The sequence below is a fragment of the Polypterus senegalus genome, chromosome 3 (genome assembly GCF_016835505.1).
Source record: "Polypterus senegalus isolate Bchr_013 chromosome 3, ASM1683550v1, whole genome shotgun sequence".
NCBI lineage: Eukaryota > Metazoa > Chordata > Cladistia > Polypteriformes > Polypteridae > Polypterus > Polypterus senegalus.
The window spans coordinates 246,059,319-246,077,281 of record NC_053156.1 but is presented as its reverse complement, the minus strand read 5'-3'; the positions used below and the strand labels follow the sequence as shown (position 1 = coordinate 246,077,281).

The 17,963-nt window shown below is 33.0% G+C and overlaps 1 protein-coding gene across 12 annotated transcripts in view; it reads left to right on the top strand.

Moving 5' to 3' along the window:
• The window catches only part of LOC120526030 (kinase D-interacting substrate of 220 kDa B-like), a 149,332-nt gene that overhangs the window by 31,258 nt on the left and 100,111 nt on the right, over positions 1-17,963 (top strand). For all 12 annotated transcript variants that reach the window (XR_005633064.1, XR_005633063.1, XM_039748868.1 and 9 more), the window contains 8 exons: positions 1,334-1,432; positions 4,423-4,524; positions 6,470-6,568; positions 14,421-14,618; positions 15,628-15,726; positions 15,881-15,979; positions 16,091-16,189; positions 17,116-17,293. Coding sequence is in view for 10 of the 12 variants with exons in the window: in XM_039748868.1 (XP_039604802.1) it covers positions 1,334-1,432; positions 4,423-4,524; positions 6,470-6,568; positions 14,421-14,618; positions 15,628-15,726; positions 15,881-15,979; positions 16,091-16,189; positions 17,116-17,293 (973 nt within the window). In the remaining 2 variants the exon portion in view is untranslated. The remainder of the gene's footprint in view (positions 1-1,333; positions 1,433-4,422; positions 4,525-6,469; positions 6,569-14,420; positions 14,619-15,627; positions 15,727-15,880; positions 15,980-16,090; positions 16,190-17,115; positions 17,294-17,963) is intronic.

Genomic DNA, 17,963 nt, shown 5'->3' with positions numbered 1-17,963 from the left:
GCACATTCTTTGTGTTTTTTTAACCAAATAAAATGCATACACATGCACTTCTCGTTTAATATTTGCAAAGCTTATTTTTTCCTAGGTGTTACTTTTAGTCATCTCTGACTAATGCCTAGTATGAAAATATACATTAGTCACTGTAGGAAAGCTCAAGTGCCACTTTGAAATAACTTAGCATGGTGGCAGTGATTCCTTCCAAGGATTTTGATTTTAGAATAGGAGTCTAACGTAAAAATATTACAAATTAGTCTTGAATAACACCAAGCAACAATAAGGAATGTTATTTTTAATATTGTAGTAATCCTTAGTGACTAAAATACTAAAATAAATGTAGGTTCGTTATGTATATGTTGTCTAGAGTTTGTTTTAGGCCAGAAAGTTTCACTACTCCAGAGACAAAAAAAATTGGTACTGTACTTTTGCAAGGCCTGGGATATAAGCATGTTATTATATGAAGCAAATTAAAGAATTTGCATTTAGAAAATAAAAGTATGTGATATGATTTTGAACATATTTCTTACATATTAAGATAAAAATTTATAGAATTGCTATAAAAGAAACAAGTCATAGTTTGTTTCCATTTTGAAGTAAGAAATATTTTTCTGCACTCCAGCTCATGTGGATCTTCTACAGGTCACTTTGGTTCTCCTATAGTCCAAAGATTTTCATTTGGATTGACTGGCAAATGTAAAACGGGCCCATATAATGTGTCTGTTTATGTGATTGTGCAGTGTAATTGATTGCCACACACATTTTTTTCAGGATAGACTTGTGCTACAGATTACTAAAATGCTCAATAGCAAGGTACAGAACTGAGTGGATCGATGAGCTTATCTAATAATGTTGGGTTAGATGTATTGTGCAATTCTATAAATTGTTGTCTTATTTTCTTCTTTGTGTCTTGTATAATAGATGGTAGCTACTGAGACGTGTATAAATGTTAGTAAAAAAGAGCAAAGATTACTTTATATTACAAGTGTGTTTTCTTGTGGAGATTACAATATTTATTTACATTTCAGAATTTTTGAAAATAACTCTTAATTTTATTTCAAGAAGAAGATGGTACTTTAAGGAAGGAGCGTTCATAATTAGGTCTTGGTGATTTTAAAATCTTGTCAGGCAGAATGGGTGGGATTCTCTTGTGTCTATCTTAGTAGATTTTAGCACAGTTGTACAGTAAAATACTTTAGAACGTTACTTGTTTTACTTAGGGCAGGTTTTTGTTTCTTATGTCTCTGTATTTTCATTATTTGAATGAATATTATTTGTATTGTAGCTGCTGTTGTTTGATGAAGATATAAAGCATGGTCTTTTTTTGTCTTTTAACAAGGGTGGATGGACTGCTCTCATGTGGGCAGCATATAAAGGGTGCACAGAAGTTGCAAAGATGTTGCTTGAGAAAGGTGCAAATCCAAATATTACTGGTCAGGTAAGCAGCATATTCTAGTAAATAAGACACTGAAGTTTTTCACTTGATGCATTTTTAGTCTTAACTTTAGAACACTAGAATAATCTAGACGAGAACAGGCCATTCAGCCCAACAAAGCTCACCAGTCCTATCCACTTAATTCTTGTAAGAAAATATGAGGTCTAGTTTTTAAAGTCCCTAAAGTCTTACTGTCTACCACGCTACATGGTAACTTATTCCAAATTACTATGGTTCTCTGTGTAAAGAAAAACTTCCTAATGTTTGTGCGAAATTTAGCCTTAACAAGTTTCCAACTGATTCCCTGTGTTCCTGATGAACTCATTTTAAAATAACAGTCTCAGTACACTGTACTAATTCTCTTCATAATTTTAAACACTTCAGTCATGTCACCTCTTAATCTTCTTTTGCTTAAACTGAAAAGGCTCAGCTCTTTTAGTCTTTCCTCATAATTCATCCCCTGTAGCCCTGGAATCAGCTTAGTCTCTCTTCTCTGGACCTTTTCTAGCACTGCTGTTTCCTTTTTATAGCCTGGAGACCAAAACTGCACACAGTTTATGCATGGTGTACTTCTAAATTGAGGGATATTTTGAAACTTACATTAACAGCAAGGGATAGATGAGGATGGATATTGCCAGTGACAACCACAGTATATACTAGTGCAACATGTGGGCTACAGGAAATGTGGCTGTCATTTTTCAAGTCATTCTCATTTAAACATATTAATTGCCATATTTATATTGATAATAAAAGATTTGAACTCATAACAAAAGTATGCTTTATCTATAGCTAGAAAATTGTGGTGAATGTGAAAAAGCTGACCAGTTTACCTTATTTGCAGTCAAGGTAAAATGGTGCTTTTTTATTGTAAAACGTTTTTATCAGCAGTCTTACATATATAAAATACCATTGTAAACTCTAACCAAAAACTAAAGGTTTTGGTTGAGAAGCCAAAGGAAAATAAACAACATGTGGAATTGTGTGCTTTATGTTTTGTTCTTACAGCATATTGTGAATATTGTGGTACACAAAACGTAATTCTGGTACTATTTTTTTCCCTTATTAATTTGCTCATGTTTTATTATGCTTAGAATCTTAATCTTAATAAAATGAGACACGATTTCCAACTTTCCTACGGGTACTGGACTTGTTTAACTAAATATTAGCTGCAGGTAATAGTCTATGCTCCATGCAAATAAAATTACACAAAAGAACTTTAAGGGAAATTAATGGAGTGTTAATGACCTGAATCTTTGCCAAAATAATTTTCCACTGCTTTATAAGAAAGCAATTAGCATAGATAATAATCAAATTAATGATATGCAGTTGGCAAATCATGCTTACATTAAATTATTGTTCCCCTGTCTCATTACCTATAATTTAGAGAAGATTAATAAACTATAAAATTTAAAATGGCAACTGTTTTATCAAATGTTTTTATTTCATAAATTTGCGATAGACATCTTGTAGTTAACATCTTTTATATTAGTTTTTCTGATACTGACCTGCATTTTTAACAGAATATTGTCAAAGCATTAAAGTATTCATTTTAAATGTAATTTAATTAAATACTGAGTAACAAATGAAGTGCAACCAGTTGCTTATGTTATAATAAATTTTAGAATACATATAATAGTAAACCACAATATCAAAAAGCCATACTATTACAACTCCACTTATATTTAGGAGAATTGTAATCCCCAAAATGTTAACTCTGATAATTGCTTCGGAAGTATATTTATATAATTTTTATCTTCTATATTTGATATCCATTTAGGATTTATGCCAATCAAATACTGTGTAATATTAAGGTTTGTTTTAGAAGTCAACACATAACTATAGTACTTAAGTTGCTCCATATTTGAAGATCTTATTACGTTCCCTGATGTTTCAGATTAAGTGGGTAGGTCAGAAAGTATCCACAGTATATTATTAAAATAGATACAGAAAGAATACCAAGTTACTTGGGAATCACTTTCCAACAAGTTAATACATTTAGTCCAATGGTCACATTCCGTTTGACAGAACTATGACACTGGCATGTTCATTACTGTCAATAGTAGAGGACATGGATGGGCAGTCAGACTCTCAGGTTACTATTCTTGAACTTTTCAATTCATAGAGACTTAACTTTAGGCAATATGTTCCTTTTATGCTATGCTGTGCAGAGAGTCAGCAATGAATATGTGTTCATGATAAACCTTCAGCCCACAAAAAAACGAAAACAGCATGCTGCTTGTCTTTATTACACAAAGAAACAGAGCAGCCATGTTAACAGCAGTTTAACTTATCAACATTTAACCCGACCAATTCAAACTTATGTAGTAGAAGCTTAGATAAACAATGCTCACACATGCATGGAGAAATACCACTGCTGCTAACACTTCAATAATGTAAAGAATTATTACAGAGATCTTTTAACTTGCATTGTAATTTATATGTCTACATATTTTTTTTTTTTGTTTTTACATTCATGTTGTTTTGACTTTGATTAGGAAAGGTTACTCTTGTGCTATGAAGTACTGTATTTCTAATGTAAATAGATTTAAAAATTACAAGGTGTTTGTGCCATAGTTTAGGAATAACGTATTTGTCTATTGTGAATGAGTGTGAGTTACTGTGTGAATGTGTGTATGCGTACCATTATGGCTATAATCCCATGCATTACATGTACAAATACATGAGAATATTAAATAATAGTGGACTCTACAGCAGATTGGAAGTGTCGGATTGGCATCTTTTGCAGAGTATGGCATCAACCCTGAAATGGACAGAGCAGGTCAGGAAACGTTATGTTAAACTGTATGTACATTAAAAGACAATATGGTGGTAACACCCATACAAAAGTTACATCTAAAAAAATTGGATTTAAAAAAATTAATTTTAATTTATAGTTAATACAGTTTTATTTTAAAATCTTAGTTGTTATCAGTTTGCTTAAATATTGTTTAAAATATTTATTTCCTCCCCAATGCTTTTTGTGTTCACTACAGCAATTTAGCGTTTATCCCATCATCTGGGCTGCTGGGCGAGGGCATGCAGATATTGTCCACATTTTAATTCAGCATGGTGCAAAGGTTAACTGCTCTGACAGAGTAAGTAATAAAACATGAAATGTGTACTTTAATTTCAGGATTCACTGCTGTAATCTCTGAATTTGCATGAGAAGTATTACCATATTTCATGTAATTGCATATTGTTCAAGTTCAACTTGGTGATGTATATACTTAGCTTACCATTTGGAAAATGCAGTGCTACATTCTTTTTTTTTTTTTTTTTTTAAACTAAAATGATTCAATTTTTACACAGTTGACGTAATATTGTGCAATTACACTTGTGCTTACTAACATTTGAAAAAAAGATTGTTTTCAGAAGTTCAGAATTTTTAAGATCAATGACCAGTGATTTAAATATGGTTGGAAATTTTAAAAGTGACAGTGTTTTAGTGAGTTAAGAATGGTTTACTCTTATGCTGTCCCACAATCCATTTAAATGATTTGTGTAGTTTTAAGTAAAAGAAAATTCACATTTTTCCTCTTATTCTGCTGCATAACAAATGCCAGTGTTTGTGATCATTGTCTTGCTGAAAGATTTACTCTTCTAGGCTTCAGATTTTTTGTTTGGAAACCTGAATAATGATCTCTTAACGGTTGAGGGTTTATTCCGAGAATTTGGCAGTTATTTTAATGATTAGGTTTTTTGACGTGTATAAAGTTGGGGCCTCCAGAACAAAGTGATTGAGCGTTTGTGCAAACGGCATGTTTCCTTTTTAATATTCCTATGGATTTTGCCTAATATTAAACTATTTTGCATTATTAAAAACTAATTTTGAGTTTCAGTCATTTGAAATAAAAATATCACAGTTAACATTTCAGTACAAAATTTGTTACTGTATTCAGTAAAAGTAAATGTTGGTTCAAAGATCTGTATATGTTTTCAAGGCACTGTAAACAACAAGATATTGTGAAGGATAAAAAAGTGTACATATGTATTGGTAGAATGTTAAACCTTGTTTTAATATGTTTATTTAATTTTTTTTCTGCAGTGAATCTCGTTCAGGTTTTGTTCTTAAAGATTAATCTGTGTACAAATCTTGCATTAGGATATTTTTTTTTTTTCAAATTTATTGTCAAGACCACTGAAGCGTCAAGTTATTGCACCACACATAAATGTTTCCATCAGTCTCATTTTGTATGTGCCACCACTTTTCATTGCTATATATGCATCATTTTAATCAAAATAGGAGTAATAGGTTGCACTCCCATTTCAAGAAAAAATTAAACATAATCTGTAGTAGAGGTATTTATAACTTTTGGATAAAAAGTTTCAGTTTAAAGAGTGTATGGTTGTGTCAGTCTTCGCCAAAGAGCCCTATAAGGTATAAAATATACATATGATACTTTAAGAACTACTGTATTTAAGCAAAAGAATAATGGTCATTAAACAAGTACAACTGCAGCAACAAAAATTCAAATATTTCAAATATTCTCAAGCTGTGGAGTTAGTTTTAAATTCAAAGAATGTGTTGTAGGTAACAAGAAGTATGAATTACAAAAATGCATTTAAAGATGTATTAAGGTGAAGTGTAATAACATATGCATAGTCTGTCATAAAAATAATGAGACTAGTTAAATATACTTTTACTACATATAAGCTTATTTGCATTGTTACATATTGGCTCATTAGCACCTGTAAACATGCTTGAAAAATGTCTTCTATTAGATACTGAAGAGTCATAATTGATGTACACAATTAATTCATTTCATAACATGCTTTGTGAACATTATTATCAAAATAAACGATATTCAGATCTCTTCATCCATTCCATTTCTTTCAGTTTTGTACCCAGAAGGCTATCTCAAATTAGTAAGAATAAATACTTTATTATCTTAGATTTGGCTGATTATAAACTCTTTGGTGAATCTGAATATTGAATATTGACAGCGTGTTATTGGCTGAATACTTCATCTTTTTTAACTCTCAGTGTATTGGCTATTGAATGCTATTGGCAATGTTCTAAAATTAATTTTTCTTTTAAAGTATGGAACAACCCCTTTAATCTGGGCTTCCAGAAAGGGCCACTATGAGAGTGTTATGCATCTGTTGGAAAATGGAGCTGATGTGGATCAGGAAGGAGCTGTAAGTCTTTTTTTTATACCTTTTTATGCTAATACTTTTCTTTTACATCAATTTGGTTTGACCATTTAGTCTTCTCATATATTTAAATGATACTGAACTTTATCCATCCATTACCAACCCACTATATCCTAACTACAGGGTCTGCTGGAGCCAATCCCAGCCAACACAGGGAGCAAGGCAGGAAACAAACCCTGGCTGGGGCACCAGCCCACCGCAGGGCACACACACACACACCAAGCACACTCTAGGGACAATTTAGGATCATCAGTGCACCTAACCTGCATGTCTTTGGACTGTGGGAGGAAACCCATGCAGACACGGGGAGAACATGCAAGCTCCATGCAGGGAGGACCGGGAAACGAACCCAGGTCTCCTTACTGCGAGGCAGCAGTGCTACCTACTGCACCACCATGCCACCTGATATTGAACTTTATGCAGAATGCAAATGTTTAAAGGTACACTTGGGTTTTTGTATCTATTACCATTGCTTACCCTCTTTTGGTTCATAATACACTGATAGATGTACTATTCGGTAGATTCAGAATAATATTTTAATATGGAAATTATTCTTTTGTTAATTTTCATTACTGTAGTTTTTACCTTCACTGAATTTGTAGGGACTAGCATGGTGGCATAGTTGTTAGCTCTGCTTTCCCACAGCTATAAAAATTTCTGATTTCAAATTCCGCCCTAGGGAGCTGCATTTGTGGATTTTCTTAAGCTCTTCCTTTATTTCTGTGGATTTTATCTGGGTGCTGCAGTGCCCTTCCTGCATCCCAAAGATATGCATGTTACCTGAAAGGGCAACTTTACATTGGTAGGCTCTTGTTAAGTAAGACTGTTTGCATGTGTTTGCCCTATAATGAACCTCTACCCTGTCTAGTGTTGATTTGTGCCTTCTATTCCGTTCCCCTGGAAGTGGACAAGAAGATGGAAAATGGAGGAACATATGGAGGAACTTATGTGCATTTCACCCTTTTTTCATTTTTGCTTCAGTAACTAAAAAATGTGAAGTTTGGAAATAAGGAAATTACTTTAAACATCTCCAAATTTATATGTAAATTATGAGCACATTTTAATCAGGGTGTATCCAAGCTGTTGATATAAACTATTTCGAAAACCTTTTCTCAAGTACAGTACAATATAATTTGTCAGTGTCTCTCTTTCCAGATATAGTCATTGGGCTTATAAATCAAATGAGAAAGAAGTTCTTTATTAAACTTCAACATGTAACCTATTTCCCCTTAAAATATAACAAACAGCTGTAGGTTAAATGACATGTATGTAATGGCATATTTTGAAGTTTTCTTTTCATGAGTGAATCCCACAATCCTAGTGAACACATGGAGTTTTAATAAGCAAATACACTATATGTGTATGCTTATTATCCCCTGTGTACATTGTTATTAATGAGGAAGGCTGTTTCTGAGCAAGCTGAATATTTAATGCTTACTCTGATACATTTTTAGGTTAATATACTGTAGTATCGTTGACACTGTTTTTTGTTCATTGTTCTAAAAAAGTAAAATGTTGCAGTGTCAGTATTTCATTGACCGCTTTATATGAATAAAGTAATCTCACACTCCTTGAATGTTGCAAGGGTTTATAGTTGTTAAGTTTTCAAAAGCCATGTTGCATTTTTGGCAATATAAGTTGGAAAGTGTAATAATAAGCAACTACCTTTATTCTGTGATGAAAATTAAACTTAACTTACATGTGATATTTATTGGTTAGTGAGTTTTGCATTTAAATACAAGACATTTAAAAGTCTTTGACGGTTGGTAAACTGGTCATACTGCTAGCAGCAGTGTTTCCTCCAAGATGACCCTGGAGTTTGCCTGCCAATACATAAGAATGCATTATAAACAAAGATTTTAAATGCATTTGGATTAATTTTAACTTTGGTTAGCAGTGCATCTCACGAACAATGTAGGAAATACTTCTTCATTTTCCACATGACCTGTAAATATTGTCAGTGCTGTAAGGCAAAAACTAAAGAATACTGTAAATTTTAATGGGATTGACAGGTATCCATGTGCAGGTAATTAGTTGTTTTTTATGAAAATACAGACTGATTTTGTACATGGTGTAGGTTTATCAAGTGGATGTGCTTTGCAGGCCATAATGTCATCTGTTATGTTGGCATTACATGAGAAGGGAGGACAACTGTAATCAATTGTTATGTGTAAATCAAACTGATTACTTACCAATATTATTCAATAAGAGAAAGCATAGAAGTTAAACAGTTCAAACATTATTAACTGTATTTGTAATACAGAGTGCAGGTAAAGTAGCCAGCTATGTGGACAAAAGTATGTACTTAACTTGAAACCTTTGACACCATATAATCTTTTGGGACAGAGTGTTGCTGTCACATTTTATCCATGAAGCAAATGCAGCCCACAGACTATGGTTTGGTTACTGAAAGCTATAAATGTCTGACTTGCAACCAGAGTCTCTGTTATTATGAAATGACTATATTTTATATTGCTTACCATGTTTCTTAGCTTTTGTTTTTGTTTGTGCAGTTCAATTATACCTTTAATGTCTTGCACGCCCTAGCATGTTAAACTCTAAGCAGCTTTGTGTTTGGTTTAGTAAAAATATCTCTTTGGTATGGGGTAATTAAATATAAGTATATGTGTGTGGTAATTGACCAAAATAAATCTTCTCTATACTAAACAATTTTCACAAACTGCTCTTTTAGGCCTGTTATGCTGTATCTGGTATATAGTCTGAGAAAGTCCAATTTAAATACATGGGCTCTTAGGGAGAATATTTACCTTGCATATGAATTATAGTTTGTATAAAAATAGCAGTTCAAACACAGTAGTGATGGAAAAAACCTGCATTGCTTTGTGTGCAGTATAATTTACTAAAGCTAGCATTTCAGTCTTTCAGCTTTATTATTGAGGCTGTCGCTTTTATGCAGCTGCCTATCATAAATATGTTAGCATTTTCACTAACAGCAGTGTTTTATTCCTTAAATCAAAAGAGATGTGTTTTTGCCTTTAAATTACTTTGCTTTGATTTTTAATTTGTACTCATTTTTAATTTGTGGGATAGTCTTTTTTTTTTTCTTGCCATCTTTTAGATTTTTTGCTTTACTTCCCCATAAGGGTGGTCAAGTTTGGATTATTATGCTTAGGTGGAGCTTGGCATACCTGTTATGTTTTTATCTGTCATGGTAATTAGAAACAATTTGTGATCAAGATTATGATTTTGTTGTATATACAAATTTATGAGTACTGTACTAGCAAACAATTCTCCAAAACCGCGAAAGGGACATAGTTGAATTTACAATTCTAATGCAGCACACCAGATCCATATGTTTACTGCATACCATCTTGTGCGTCAGTCTCATGCGTAAGTATCTACAAATGATTTACAGATAAATAAAATCATTTTTATTCACTTGCAGCTTAGTATTCTAGAAAGAAGGTTAGGCAACCAGCATTATGCAATTGTAGCTCATAACCTTTAAACTGAATAGGTCACTTTATTCTTACAAATCAAAACATACTGTTCAAAAATCTTGGTCTTTTCCATAAAATGCCGTCAGTATTAGCTGAAGTTACTACCAGAGATTATCTGGTTGTTGGGTGCAGACAGTCTCTGTCAGTATGTGGCAAACGATTTTCAGTATTATATTTATTATGCCATCATCTCAAATTTTGTAAAAGATAATATGTAGTTATAAAGCAACAAAATACTCTCAAAGGTTTAAGCATTTTTCTGTTAATTCTAGGCAAAGAAAATATTATAATTGGCTGAAGTGTAAAGAAAAATTCAGTATAGCACAAATAACTCAGCTTACAGAACTGTGTTTAATATTCAATTCAGAAAAATCTTGACTCTTCTGTGTGAGTTATTAGTGTGCAGAGAGGAAAGTGTGACCTTGGCAGCATCTGGTGCAAGCCAAGAGCCAATCCAATTCAAGTGTACCAGTCTAAAGGAAGGAAGAATAACAATAAATGGTAAATTACTTTACAACCCCTAGTTACAGTTGATGGTTATTTGAAAGAAAATAATTAGCTTCAGTCAGTGGAATTTTCATATTGCATATCTTAAAATACAAACTTAAAAGTTAAAAGTGTTTTGATGTTGCTTTTGGCTCATATTGGATTTTTGAAATTGTTGATTTTAGTTTTACAAGCTTTCCATGTCTATTATGAGTACATACTAATATCCATCCATAAAGTGCCTTGCCTGTGCAAAATTAATAAAAACAAATTCAGCAGATAGATGTAACCAAATAGAATGCCATGAATACTAATAGCATACTGGCAGCACACAGCATCAATATTCTAATCCAGCTTGCTTTTCTAAGCAAAAGTGTGATGAGACATGCATAAAAAGTGAAGTAAAACAGTGTAAATTTTCAGATACTACTTATTCAAGTATTTAAACACAGTTTGCATGCTAATCATACATTTCTGTATTGGATTTAGCACCACATGTAAAATGTGATCCAAATCTTCTGATTATGTGAGTTTATACTTTTATACTTCTCTAAAAAGATTAGATGTGTCACATATGAGTGAAATAAATCTGAATTAAAATTTGGTGATAATTTAGCCTTTTCATGCTTTAGAAGTAGAAAGCATTCAGAAATCAGATGAACTGTGTTAAATCTAGGAAATAAATACTTAGAAAAATAAGCAGCAGAGTTCATTGTTTCATATTGTTTTTATTGTGTGAAATGGGCATAACATGTCAGTAGTTACAGGTAATGTTACTAGGATTGAAAATATCAAAGGAAATACATCATTATGACAAAGTTTTCACAAGAAAGCTCAAAGAAGCTGATGATCATTTACAAAAATATTAGCACGATTTTTTTCCCATTTTTACAATTTTTTTTGAGCTCAAATATTTTTGTGATCAATTTTTTTTATTAAACCAGAAAAGTAAAGTAAAAATTTTAAAAATGTGGCGTCTTTCTGTAAGCTTCAGTATGAAAGGGCTTTGTGACTTAATTTGTGAAATTTATTCTAACTCTATTAGATTAACAAGAAAGCAGTATAACTAGCCGATCTTCCAAGTCCACTGTAAAGCATTTACAGTACACTATAAACCTTCTAAACATGGTACAGTATATATATATATAAAAACAATTTGCTCACAGAATTCCTTACATAGCCTTCTGCTCCACCTTGTGGATAGAAAAATATTGCAATGTTTTTAATACTAGATGAGCAGCTGATTAAGAATGGGAGTTATTCTAGAGTGGGACAATGCCAGGTTTTAACCCTGGAATATCCTCACCCAAAGTTGTATATGGATACTTGCTCCAACTTGCTGTACTGTGTTATGAAGCAAGTTATGTAGTAAATGCTATATATATTGTATAATATAATATTTTAGTGCATTTTATGTGTTGAATTGCACTTCATTTTGGCAAGGATAATACTTCATATTTGGCATTTTAGCTAAGGCATAAACTTTGAACACAGTTATGCCACTGATATGTGTGAAAAGCAATTTTGTATATTTTACTTCTTAGTTATTTTGCCCAACTGTCTCTGAGAACACTACAACAGCTTAATGTCAAAAACTCATAAGGAGCAAAATTTCAGGTTTCTGAAAATAGAACAATTTTGATTAGAATATCCCATTCTGCCCAAGAAACCTTGTCAGTCCCATTGCCATAATTCCTCTAAAATAACATCAAGTTGATTTTTGTGGGTCTGTAAAGTCCTACTGTCTATCATACTACTTATTCAAATAATACTTATACAAATAACAACTTGGAACAGTTGCTCAATTTCCAATAATGTCACTCTTTAATCTCTATATATTTGAATGTAAATTGGAATTGGTCTAGTTGCTCGCATTCTTTAATGCTAGCATGTTTTTTGTTTTTGTAATTTGGAGACCATAACTGTGCTTAGTATTCCAAACAAGGTCTCACTAATGTAATGTACAACTTAAGTGTAACCTCCCTTGACTTATTCTGTACACTTCAAACTATATACCTTAACAGCATATTAGCCTTCTTAATGGCTTCTGGATGTAGAAGGTGAAGAGTCAAGTACAATTCCTCATAGTATGTACTTCCAAATATGTCAAACCACCAATTTTGTGTTAGAATTTAACATTCTTAACTTCCTGTATGCAATAATTTAAAACTATTTATATTGAAATTCATTTGTTATCAATTTGCCCACCAGTTTTAATAGCATCCTGAAGAAGTACTTTGCCCAAAACCCTTTACTTCCTGTGTTAAACTAATAGGTCATGCCTTGAACTGTCATTTTTTTAGTTTTGTCACAAGCCTCTCTTGTGGGACTTTATCAGAAGGTTTGTGGAAAATCATTATAAATAATATATACACTTGTCTTATTTTATTCTTTTCTGCTTCCTGATAGAATTCAATTATATTAGTGAAACATGATCTATCATGTTCTGTCTATCTATCTGAACCTATGTTGACTGTTTACTAATTCAGCTATTGTTGACGGTTTGCTCAGTTTTTTCTTCAATAATTTGTCTCCTTTGAACATGGAATCGTCAAAAGTCATGTACTGAGATAAGCCAGGGCAATGAGAACATGTACGAAGGCAAAAGTATGGTGCAAAGTGCAATAGTGCTTTTATTCTACAAAACAAAGTGCAAAGCAAGTGCAGTGCACCTTCCATTAGATATGAATAAATAAGTCAATAACTAATCTTTTACAAATAAAAGCAGGTGCTTCTTTGCGAAGGATAAAACAGACATAAATAAGCAATTAAAGTTTTCTTATAAAACTAAGGCTAAAAGAAAATTCTGGTAATAAAAACAAGAAAGATTGGAGTTCTGTTCATTTACCTGGCCGCCAAGGTTCAGCTCTTATCGTGACCATGGATGCTTGCCTTCACTGGTGTTCCAGTACCTCCACTCCTGCTTCCATGGGCATTCTAGTGATTTAAAGTTCACCAGACTTCTGGCCAACTTTCCCTGCGATCATGGGTGCTCGTCTCATTTGTCACTCCAGTACTCCTAAGCCAGTTTCTGTTGGCTCTCTACTGCTCATCTGGTCTCTCCATACCTTCCACCCAGACCTGCTCTACTCAGACAATTACTCAGTTAGGCAGTCTCTTACTGAGCCAGCACCATCAAAATCTATAAAATTATCACTCCTTTTTGTTTCTTTCTTGTCCTTTTCTTCATCTATCTTTTTCTGTTTCCTTGTCCTGCTCAGCCTTTTCTTTATAATGCTATTGATGCATGTGCAAAGATTACTGACTCCAGAGTGCTCATAAGACAATTAATTGAACCACACACGTCTGTCCATGAATGCACAATCAGCCAATCACCCAACCAACCACGCACTGCCATGCTACCACTCACACCTTCATCCCTCTGGAGCCCAAGCTTTGTTTGTATAGTTAAAACTGTGCATCATAACGGACCCTAAAGTCCTTCACCACATGTTACATTTGCTATTTTCCAGGCTGTAGGAATTTCCCCCATGTATATTGATTTTTCAAAATGCACATCACATTTTTATCTATGTACTTACTAACCTCCTTATGCTCTCTAGAATAAATGTTATCCTCCTGCAGTGACTTGTTTTTTAAATGAGCAGAACTTGTCTGTCTGCAATTTCCAATTCAGTGAGTACCTCCTTAATAGTCTCTGTATATCCAGGGAGTTTATTGTTGAATTTACATGTAAAATGTTTAGTAGTTTGATAATCCTTCATAATGTTGTAGTTCTATGCATGACTGTACAAACTGCTGTTTATACAGTAGTTAAATAAATTTTTTTGAGATTACTATTAAAATTAAATGTTTATTTAGATCCAGATGTTGTATTTTATTCAGGAGTTGCTCTGTAATTGATCTAACTGTTCTTTTTTTACCCCTAGAATTCCATGACAGCTTTGATTGTTGCTGTCAAGGGTGGGTACACGGATGTTGTAAAAGAAATCCTCAAGAGAAATCCAAATGTCAATATGACTGACAAAGATGGAAATACAGCACTCATGATTGCTGCAAAGGAGGGCCATACTGACATTGTACAGGATCTCCTAGATGCAGGGACTTACGTCAACATCCCAGACAGAGTAAGTTCTGTAGCATCCTCCAGCCTGCTGTTTGTTCCATGCCAGCCGCATCACCAACTGTTTGATGGTACTCCTATTAATTAATAAACTTGAGCAATTTTAATCTATGTGTGAAATGTGTTGGACTTACAAGATACCACATTGACAAGTTATAGTGATACAAATTATTAGTACATTCTTCAAGAATATCTTGTAAAACTGAGCTTTTTATTACTTTCTTCTTCACTAACTATATTTTTTTCTGTGTGTGTGTATATGTATGTGATTCTCCCCCATTTTAATGAAGGAGGTATGAGATTGTTACTTGCAGTGGCTATGCTGCATGAAAAATGTGTGCAGGAATAACTTTTTCATATTCCACTAATTGTGTCATGTGCAATTTTTGCTGCTTTTAGCGAGGCACTTGTGTTTTTTGTGGAACCAATGCAAGGTTCACAGTCCTTGGAAAAAATACAGTCTTGCCTGCTTGCTTAGCCACAACCTTTGTATTGTAAATTGCAGATTAGGTGCAGAGGCATGGATATTTACCTGATTTCAGATTGTCAGCTTTTGACTTTGAACATACTTACATTGCTCATAATTTATATAACTTTTATGTGCATATTAGTAACAAAATATATTATGTATTGGTTTATTTTTTCAAAACTATCTGAATTCCTCTGCTGTTTTAGTGCATGTTTCTCTGTACCATGTGTGTTTAAGTTCTAAAATAAACCGAGAGCAGGTGATGGTTGTGTTCCATTCAGGGTACTATTTTACTCATTTCTGTGAGTTGTGTGACAGAATATATAGTCGTTATATTAAATCATCATCCTTGCTTGCTATTGATTAAGGACAAGAAAATCATAGTATAATGCTGATAGCCATTAGAGTATAATGTTTTTACAGTGATTTAAGACACTTTCTGTTTTTGGTTAACGTAATCACTTTTTGGTTAAATTGTTTTAATCATAATTGTTATTTGCACCTCTAGTTATAATTAATAACAAATGGTATTGTCTTTTTTCAGAGTGGAGATACAGTACTGATTGGAGCAGTCAGAGGTGGCCATGTGGAGATTGTTAGAGCTTTGCTTCATAAATATGCTGATATTGACATCAGAGGACAGGTAAACAGTGGATTTGTATACTTGCTTTTACTAAGTGTGTGTCTGTTATGCATTAGTTAACAATAACTTTTTAAAAATGTGCTTAAGTTGTTGTTGTGCATTTTTTTAAAAGATGGTGATTTGTTATCTTTATCATCCTTGTCCTGTTTTTTAGGATAATAAAACTGCATTGTATTGGGCAGTGGAGAAAGGAAATGCTACAATGGTGAGAGATATCCTACAGTGCAATCCTGACACAGAAATTTGCACCAAGGTATGGTATATTAAACACTTTTGTATTGATACTACTATTTCATGCTAAAAATGGCACCAATGTTATAAACTTTAGAGTAACTGATCTCCTTACTGATCTCCTTCTTTTCAGGATGGGGAAACACCATTAATTAAAGCCACTAAAATGAGGAACATTGAAATAGTAGAGCTTCTGCTTGACAAAGGAGCAAAAGTATCTGCAGTGGACAAGGTATTATTTTATTTAATATGGCAGATAATGTAATAAAGAAATATGCACTTAGTCATTATAGTAGTTATACTGTATTTAACATAATACATTATTTTAGACTCCTATTAAAATTTTTAAAATTATGACATTCAGGTTAAGCTCTGACATTTGACTATAAAATGAGTACTATTTGCACAAAAATGTTAATACTTTTGTGAATCTAGGCTAATTTAATAATTAAAATTTAATATTAAACTAAACTGAAATGTTTGTTTGGATGCACTTAACAGATTAAGAAAAAATCCGCTGTTGTACAATCACATATTTTTACTTGGTTTATTTATCAATAAGTATAATCTTGGTTTATAATACCAATAAATTAAACTAATTCACATTTGTCCTTCTGAGGCAATATTTGTAAATCCGTTGCAAAGGAGCCCAAAAAGTTGCAGCATATATTGCTTTCAGTCAGTTTTACTGCATTCCATTTCTGAAATAATCAGACAGAATTGGCACTTATTTAGAAAAACCACAAGAAGCGGAGATGTCTGCCACCTTGAGAAAAGTGGAAATCTGCCAGTTTAAGATTAACAATCAAAATACTCTTAAGGTTAAAAATTCGATAGATCTGTGTAACACTATTCTGCTGAAATTCCAGTGTCTTGACCTAGTTCTGAGTAATATCCTGCATTCCCCATGATTTAGCTAAGTTCATGAATTTTAGAATTTATATAGAATCCTTTAGCATGTAGCAAACTGCACCACTTTGACCAATTAATATGACATGGCTAAAAATGTTTATTTTTCTTATGATTGATTTATTTTCCGTTTGATTATTTGAGAAAAATATTTGGCACCTTAATATATTTTAATTGAATTAGAACAATTGTTAAAACTAATTTTTGCTAATCAAAAGGTTACTTAAAAATGCTTGACTTGTTTTGCAGAAAGGAGATACTCCTCTACATATTGCTATTCGTGGGAGAAGCAGAAGGCTAGCTGAACTGCTGCTACGAAATCCAAAAGATGGGCGACTTCTTTACCGTCCAAATAAAGCAGGAGAAACACCATACAATATTGACTGCACCCATCAAAAGAGCATTTTAACACAGATTTTTGGTGCTAGTAAGTTCAGTGAATGTATAGCTATGTGGTGGGCTATCGTGAGTCTGAAATATTAACTTTTTTATGTTTATTAAGGTGAAAGAACCTTCAGAATACTGCTGGATACCAGATTCTTGCTTAGTACATATTACTAATTTTGTGTATGTACTGCTTTTGTAAACTGTGGAGGCAGATGTTAGTCTGTACTGGATTCACTACTTGTGTTTACAACACTTGAGCAGTGACTTTAAGAATAAGATTAAAGTACAAGCAGTCAAAATGAATTTCCTCTAAAGGGCAACAGGACTTTCTGTCTATGGTAGAGTTAGGCGCTGCACTAACAGGAGACACACAAGCAGACTTGGGATTGTCTGGAGTGAATATAACTTTGAGATGGTGTGGAATACTCGGTGAGGGGATGCAGTGGCATGCAAAAATTTGGGTATCTATGCTTAAAATGTCCATTGCGAGTGGTTAAGTGAGCAGAAGATGAACTGATCACCAAAAGGCATAAAGTTAAATATGACACATTTTAATTCAGCATTTTATGCAAGATTAGTGGTTTTTTTTTTGTACAATTGTACAGTGAAAAGAGGAAGGTACCATGCAAAGGTTTGGGCACCCCAAGATATTTGAGGTCTCGCATAATGTTTACCAAGGTCTCAGACTTTAATTAGCTTGTTAGGACTAT